Here is an 8851-nt window from a genome sequence, read left to right as displayed (position 1 = left end):
ATTATAAGATTTGACTTTGAAAAAGCGCGATAAAACAATCGAATCATTCGTAATTCATATCATTAGCATAATATACTATGAATTTTCTACGTTATATATTGAATTGAAATTGCGCGAAAGAGGAAAAAAAGAACAAGCCTATGAATAGACATTTCCATCCTTTACTAAAAGAAAAAGAAATTAAAAATACATCTCAATTTTTTTTCTATTTCTTCGGGTAAGTCTACATATATGACCAATATGATTAATTGATTCCATCTTTATATATTTATCATTATGTGCTATTAATTAAAGCCGTAGACAATATTCAGAAATCAAAGTTGCGCGCAGGAATGGCCATGCGCAGAAACGAATGCGCACTGGTTCGGCCGCCATGTTGGCGCGTGACTGCGACGTCACTGCTACGTCAAACGCGTCATACGGCCGCCATGTTGGCGCGTGAATCGGAGTCATACGCAGTTATACGGATCGTCGTACGTCCGCATTTTTCGCATCTTTTAACCGTTTTTAAACGAATATCGCAAGTGAACGAGAGTGTCGAAGGATGATCGCGCGACTTTTATAGTGTGTCGATGGAAACGCGCGACAGCGATTTTTGACGATATTCAGTGATGGCGTCATCGCGAAGATGGAGCGAAGTTGCGTTGCGTTATTCACGCCCTTGATGATGATTATCGGATGCGAGCGAGTATCGGGAATGCCGAATAAAATGTTGCGCGTTCGCGTTGATGATATCGTGTGAGTTTGTGTGCATCAAGATCGGAATGGGTCGTCCCGAGGCGAGCGAGTGGAGCGGCCTGTGGAACAGCCGGTGCGTAGATTTGATTTATCATATTTGCGTGCACAATTCGTGCTCATTCGACGCTTATATGCACGCTTATAGCATCGCGATGTCCCGAATTACATTCGGACAAATCGGCGCCGCATCATAATTTGATTCGGTGCAATTCAAATAAAGTCGATCGCATGAAGATGGTTATGCTAGGAGCGATTTCAAATTTATTTTGTAGGGCTGCCAACTGTTAAACGATAAATTTGTTTGATCTAACCTAACCTAATCTCTCAGTGTCTTAGGATGTCGAATGTAAACACAAGCGTATGCTGCCTGGATTTTATCATGCTTTCAAAAATAATATTTAATTATTTCATTAGTGTATTACATTTTATTACGTAATATATTAATCGTATTAAATGTGCGACGTACAGTTTTACACATTTTAATGAGAAGCATATAATATGATTGGTTAGGTTAGATTAAATTAAAACAAGCTGCTGTGATTCATTTAACGTAATAGGATTAATTTGACGAATGTGCAGCTATTGAAGTTACATGATATTTGTGGATACATTTTTAAAGTAATCATGAGTGTCTTATCTCATCTTGATTATATGAAATTAAAAAAATATAAAATTTATGTATTCCACATTAACGTTATTTATTACAAGTACTATATTACTTTTATTATATCTCAATCATAACTCATCGATGAAGCTTTTCATATATTGCAGACAATATGATACTGTGTGTGGAATTTTACACAGGTAATACATGGCACAAAAATAATTTGTTTTCAAGTATTGTGCGCATTTCTCAAAAATAAATCAAATTAAATTATTTTAAGTAGGATCCAAAAATCACTACATTGCCAAGATTGTATCTTATTATAACTGCGATATTATCACCTTTTAATATGTGTGCGCAGTATTACATAAAATATATAAATTTACTTGAAACGTACAGAAATCTTTATCTTATTTATAATATTTATGATATAAAAGAAAATTGCAACTCTAATGAAACAGAGCGGTGGAATAATTGGTTGATACTTATGCTGGTTTACAATATTTATCCTTTTTTCATCATTAGATTTTTGGTGTGCCCTATTTTTAATCGTCTTTAGGGATGCTTTGGCTTTTGATAACGCAAATCCAGCCAATCCATTTCCATTCCCAGTTACTATAACTGAATTGATTCTAGTCTTACGTGCTAAATTACTAGTCATACAAGTTATCATTTTGTTTTCCAAAATCCAGGTTTCAAAACTTTCAATTGTATCTGCAGAAAACAAAGATATTAATATTATATAAGATATTAATATTATATATAATTCTAATATTTAGAACTGAAACAAAAAATAAATTATCATAATTCTGTAATTTATTTGAGGATACAGGCATAAATATATATATACACGCGCATACCACATGTCTACATATGTAGCAAAAGTATTTTTGATATATAATGGCTATTATATATTCATTATATATTCATTATGAATCATATTTTGAATCTTTTATCGATAAAAGTGCCTCTAAAAGTGGCTTACAGCCAATCAGAAGGCTTATAAGCCACTTTTAGAGGCACTTTTATCAATAAAAGAGGATTCAGAATATGGACCTATATATATATAATCATTTTTTTGAAATTACATATTTTTTATATATAAAATTTATACTACAAATTTGCAAACAGTTGTCAATTTAATTCTCACTTGAGAAGGGGAAAGAAACTTATGGACCACGAAGTTGAGCTAACAGAGCCTCATTCTTGCGGCATTCAATAGTGAGCTGTCTGACTGCCGCAACATATTTACGTTGTTGTTCTACAAGAATAACGAGTTGTCGACTGAGCGCATCTCGCCGATTTTTTTCATCAGTACATCGTTTTTCCACCTAAATAAAAAATTATTTATTTTTAATACAACATTATCTACAACATTAACTTAATTTATCATTAAATAAAATAATCTAAAAAAAATTATAATGCACAATCATAAAATTTATAGACATATAATTTACATTTATACATATACATTCATACAAATATATATATATGTATACATATACATATATAAATCTAATTTAACTAAATCATTTTTATTCATTTTTTTTATTTTCGTTAGATTTAATTTTAGATATACGTTAAGATATACGTTTTTATTGTTATGAGTATATGTTTAAATTATTCAATTATTTTGTAAATGATATTGTGTTTTATTGTGTTATATATTACCATTGCTTTATTGCGTTTTACTCCTAAAACAATTGTCTCAAATTGTTTCAGGAATTGTTCCTTGCCACTTGATGATGCCATGGCTCTATTGTAAAATATATATATTGTTAATATTATGAATATTTAATATTATTAATATTGATGATACATACTCGTTATAGTTATCCTGAATAGAATTTAGCAACGATAATTCCTTACTTATATATAGTTTTGTATCATCGAGAGTATTATATAATGTATAATATTGTTTAGTTTCTTTATGCTTGGCTGAAACTGCAATAATTTTTTAATCAAAATTTGTCGAAATTAACTTTGTCAACTTAATTTCATAATGCAGTATCAATTTTGTGTTCATGAATTAAAATAAATTTACCTTGATTATAAAGTTCCATAAAACGTCGCTGATATTGTGTTAATTCAGAACGTCCTGGAACATCATCCATTTGTCTCATCAAGGATGCAATAATTCTATTCTTTTTAGCTAATTGTAATCGCATTCGTATTACAGCCTCCTTTTGTTCTTTATATTCTTTGACGCAATCTTCTTCCTCTGCTGGAGCATCATCTTCAACTTCTTGTAACATACCTCGAAAAAGATTTAAATCAGACTTGCATTGCTCTCGGAAATGATATTCTTGTTCTTTCAATCCATCATGTACAGAGAGAAGTTCCACTAATCGTTTAAAAATACTGAAAGTATAAATTGTTTTATATAATAAATATAAAAAAATCATTAATATCTTATATATATATATATATATATATATATATATATATATGATTAATGTATATAATTTAATTAGTAATTTGAAGATATGATTTCATTATTCCTTATTACCTATCATTATCATTAATCCCAATTTCTTGAGTTTTTTTAAATGAACTCTCAATAGCTTCTTTTTTTGCACGGTTTTCTTTTATTTTTTCTGTTATTTCTGTGAGTTTATTGAATAAGCTATCTCTCTCTTTTGCTAACTTGCAAATTCTAGATTGCAAGGTTGTTTTTTGTTTATGTAATGCAATCAAAGCATGTGATAAATCAGTCGTGCCACTATCCTGCATAAATAAAAGTATAAATAAAATCATACATTTATTTTATCCTATTTTAATCATATTACAAAAATATCATGAATGCTCCATCAAAAAATTTACCTCTGCTTTAGAAACAGACATAGCCGCATATTTTTCTGTCACTTTGGCAATTTCTTGTGCTTGAATATCAACAATGTTTCCAACTGTATTCACACTTAGAGGCATCTAGAGATTAAAAAATTAAATTAATAATTCAAACAAAATAAAAATATAATTTTCAAAACTATAAACAGTATAATTTCTAAAAATTTTACTTTTTAAAACTTTTTATTATATATAAAATTAAAAATATAATTTATATATTATATTTAATTATATATATTATATATTAATTGATTTTAAAAGAAAAATAATATATTTTTTAGTACAATTCCACTTTGAAATAATATTTTTCGTGTAAATTTCACAAAAAGAATGTTTTTTTAAACTTTTACTATGGATAAGAAATATAAGCATATGTACACTTAGTATAAGTTTTAATGTAAACATTTCTTTGCTATTAAAATTTATTAAAAATCATATTGTTAATTTAAAACAAGCTTATAAAACTTTTATATATTTTTTAAATTTTACATACCGAATTTTCTTCTATGACGGCTAAAGCAGCAGTAATCTGTTCAGTAGTATTCTATAAAAACATTAACTATTATATAAATCGAATAATTACAAATAAATAGATAAATCTAAAAATTCGAATAATATAAATATAATAAAAATGATTCATACCTTTTCATTTTTTTCATTATTCAATTCATGTTTTGAATTGTTGCTTTTAGATATTGATGTTATAGATGTAGTTTTAATAGCATCAAAGGGTGCTTCATATTCCAATACTGTTCCCATAAATCTGCTTGATTCATCTTTGATGAAACCTTCTTTTTGTTTGAATAAACGTCGTGGCTCATAGGCTTTCTATCACAAATGTAAAATTACATATCTGTATATATATTAACCATATATATCTGTATATTTCATTAGAAATAAATCACACCTTAACCAAATGTAAATTTTTAACAATTTTGTTAGTAGTTGCTCCACTCTCAAAATTTTCACTAAGCGAATGTTTCTTATAAAATTGATTCAATGCAAAACTTCTCACAAAACCTGCCATTTCTTGCCGCATTTCCATAGAACGTTTAACTAACCATTGAATGACTGGGAATATATGAATACAATCTAAACCTTGTATTTGATGTGGCTCTATACGATATGGACAGTTCATTTTAGGAAGCATGGCTACAATTTTCTCTGTCAAGGAACTGCAACATTTTGTGAAACATATAAAAATCATTTTCAAAGAAAATTTCTATATAAAATAATGTAATTATATAACGTCTCTTATATATTAATAGAAATTAATAAATTTAAAATTTATATATAGAATAAACATACATTTTTTGACCAATGGTGAGATTCTCTTGGAAAAGTAAATCCACATCTACATCAAAGTTGCATGATTTTATACACCAAGTCATTCCACCAATAACCTGTTATAACATATAATTTGCGAAGTCATATTATTGTGTATATAAAGTAAAAATTGAAAATAATTCACAAACCTTATCAAAATTTGATAAACCTTTTATCCGTGCTCTAAAGTAACCTGCTGCGACAAGTAAATCAATAATCTCTTGAAATTTAGTGGTTTGTTCCTCATCTTCACGCACATCAGCCTGAAGAAAGAGATACATTATTAAACATTCAAATAAATATAATTTAAAGATTTGAACTTTGATTAATTTCATCAATAATTAACTTATTAAATAATACCTACAGTATTTTAATATGAACAAAATTAATTTTTTTTTTATTATTTGATGTATGGAAAGGAAAATTATAAATTAAGAACAAATAAATTATATAATTAAAAATTTTGGTATAATTCCAACAATTGAATTACTAATTATTTTAATTCAATTACTTTTGAAAATAGTTTTTAAAATGACAATTTAATTAGTAGAATTGTCTACAGCAAAAAATGCTTGTTTTTGAACTAAAGATTTTGAACTAATTTTTATATTGACAAAATATAGTCAAATTAAAGTGTAATAATTAATTAAATAAAATTGCTTCAGATCAATTTCTTGCTATTTGTAAATCGTTTATAGATTAATATTTATATATTTATTGGAAATAAGTATTTTTCAATGTTAAGTATAGGATTTTATGTTGGTTCTTATCAAGATTCAAAGATTATTTTTGAATAAAGCAAGATTTACAAATTTGTTTTTATTCTAGTATTTTTTATTTCTTTATATATATATGATATTATGACCTAAATGAAAAAGAATTATAGCCTTTTTTCAATTCTTTTTCATTTAGGAAATATTAAATTCTAATTCAGTCTAAAAAAAATATATATATATATATATATATATATATATATATATATAATCTTTATATTTTAATATTCTCTTATTTTTTCTAATTAAACTATTTATTATTTAATCTTGTATTTGTAAGTAGAATAGTAATACAATTTTTAAAAACTGATATAAAAAATATATTTACAGAAATAATATTTGTTCTATAGGATTTTCTTTTATATCTATATTTTATATATATAATAAATTTTTTGTAAAATATAACACAAACTATACGATAATTTCCAATAACATTTACCATTTTTTTATACGATTTTTAAGGTAGGATTATAATGCGCACGCGCATGTATCCACCCACTTATCCATACACAATTTGCAAATTATTATTAATATAAATAAATATGTACATACATATGTCTTATACTTAAAAAAGATGTAAAATAAAACGTATTTTTGTAAAAATTTATGGCAACGATATTAATATTTGCCAATTTATTTGATTAGCGAAATTTATTTGATTTATCGAATAAAATCTAACCAAATTATAAATTGACGTGCATACGTTATTTTTATTATCATATTATGTGTAAAAAATATCCCACTGAATAGAGAAATTTATAAAAGCTGTCAAAATAAATAAATATGAAAAAATGATACAGAAAAATATGTTTAATCAAAAATTTATACAATATGCAACTGTGGATACGTATTTAATATTTTCATTTTTATATCAAATTTTTAAAGTACACATAAATCTTCGTAAAATTTAATTAATTTAACAAATATATATATACATCTTGTGGGATACATACCTCCGTACTTTCAGAAGTTCTCGATAATCTTTTCGACACATCATTCAACATACTACGATTCCTCACAGCTGCTGCCATAGAATTTTATATATTACTAGACAGCTAGACAGCTGATTCCAAAGTTTGTTCTTTATAATTACACCATTCAGTACAGAATTTTACTAGTGCACGTGCTACACTTTTCTTGCAATAGATCTGTTCGTGTTGCTTGCGCTCTCTAAAAATTTTTGCATTTAAATATATTGCGTTTACATAAATGCGTTTATATAAATAAATATATATATTTCAAAGAGAAAGAGAGAGAGGAAAAAAAGAGGAAGCTAGAGAGATAAAAAGTGCAAATAACGCGAAACAGATAAATTTTTTGTCTCTGTTGGCGAATACTCGATAAAAAATGAAGGAAAAAAATGAAAGAAAAATTATTCAGAAAACACATCTTTAGATACACGAATTCTATGATTCCAGATGTGTATTTGGAATTTAGTGATTTCTTTTTACGTTCTTATATAGGGATTTTCCGCAGCCATAAGTAATTTCCAACAGTGGCCTTCGCTGATCTTAATTCCTGCGACTGACATTTGACACGGTTTATTGTATGTTATTAATGATTAGAGCCGGGCGTTTTTAAAGTGATTTCGTGTTAAAATACGTCACTGTGTTCCGCGTTGTTTACACTCAGTGTTATCTATACCCACTTTTTGTGCCGTCGTTTTTTCCGCGCCAGTTTGTTGTCATCGTTCGTGCGTTGCTTTAGATAGAGAAAGAGAGGTTATTTTTGGCGATGGGAAACGTTCATACTTGCGGCCCTAATGAAGCTCTTGTGGTCTCGGGTGAGTGTTTTTTAATTTCTTGACAACTATTACGACTATTCGATCTCAAGTACCGCGACATGTGACTTTGAAGCTCGATTTATTGGCAACATTATTGAATTGTCTTATAGCGATTGGTTATTTGGTACTCGGTAAAACAGTTAAGTCTGTACAAAAATATTTATAAAACGTTTGAAATTTTATATCGCGAATGTTTTTGCCTTGAATCCGACCATTAAATTTCAATAGTTAACATAAACATGACAACAACATGAAGTACGGCAGTAGTACAGTAATTTTTTACAATGATTTTTTTATTGTAGATTTTGAAAATTCTTTGCAAACTAAAACAAATACAAATGTGTATAAGAACGAAAAAGTCTTACTCTTTCCTAAAAGAAATATATATCTATGAAATAAGAAAAAAATATTTATACGGAACACAAATTGATAGATATTGTTCGCAGTATAGTGTTTTCCAATTTTCTAGCATGTTTGTCTAAATAGCTATTACAAACAATTATTAATAATTTGTTTTTATGTAGTTTTACCATTTGTAGTAGTATTTGTTTTTATTACTGTTATTAATTCATTTATATGCAGAAATCTAATAATAAGAAATTTAATAATATGCTGGTAACATACTATGTCTTAATAGCTACAATTGGTGTTACTAAATTAGAAATAGAAATGTGTAAGCGTAGTATCTCTGCAGTAAATAAAGATGAGAGTCTCGATAATATCTTAAATTATTTAGTGGTTTAATACATTTTTATATAAAAGCATTATTATATGTTATAT

At 27.1% G+C, this 8851-nt stretch overlaps 2 protein-coding genes across 3 annotated transcripts in view; one reads left to right on the top strand and one right to left on the bottom strand.

Moving 5' to 3' along the window:
- Window positions 1–1781: 1781 nt before the first annotated feature.
- LOC105248712 (coiled-coil domain-containing protein 93) lies at window positions 1782–7393 on the bottom strand. Of its 2 annotated transcripts, XM_025406488.1 has the most exons (13): window positions 7242–7393; window positions 5665–5778; window positions 5498–5592; window positions 5097–5364; window positions 4832–5017; window positions 4683–4733; window positions 4166–4270; window positions 3852–4069; window positions 3387–3703; window positions 3166–3286; window positions 3014–3098; window positions 2493–2673; window positions 1782–2056 (listed from the first exon to the last, which is right to left on the bottom strand). In XM_025406488.1, exons 1-12 carry the CDS (start codon window positions 7317–7319, stop codon window positions 2512–2514), a joined length of 1800 nt encoding a protein of 599 aa, XP_025262273.1. In that variant the 5' UTR covers window positions 7320–7393; the 3' UTR covers window positions 1782–2056; window positions 2493–2511. The 2 variants fall into 2 exon arrangements, with proteins under 2 accessions (XP_025262273.1, XP_025262272.1); XM_025406487.1 differs by lacking the exon at window positions 1782–2056 and having other exon boundaries at window positions 2370–2673.
- A 374-nt stretch (window positions 7394–7767) lies between these two features.
- Window positions 7768–8851, top strand: part of LOC105255566 (flotillin-2) — a 58774-nt gene continuing 57690 nt past the window's right edge. The window contains exon 1 of the mRNA XM_025406489.1: window positions 7768–8071. Within this exon, the coding sequence (XP_025262274.1) occupies window positions 8023–8071 (49 nt within the window). The 5' untranslated portion in view covers window positions 7768–8022. The remainder of the gene's footprint in view (window positions 8072–8851) is intronic.

This window comes from Camponotus floridanus, unplaced genomic scaffold (assembly GCF_003227725.1).
Source record: "Camponotus floridanus strain SB8 unplaced genomic scaffold, Cflo_v7.5 scaffold145, whole genome shotgun sequence".
Lineage (NCBI taxonomy): Eukaryota > Metazoa > Arthropoda > Insecta > Hymenoptera > Formicidae > Camponotus > Camponotus floridanus.
Note: the sequence above shows the minus strand (reverse complement) of the source record. Positions and strands in the feature narration are given on the sequence as shown.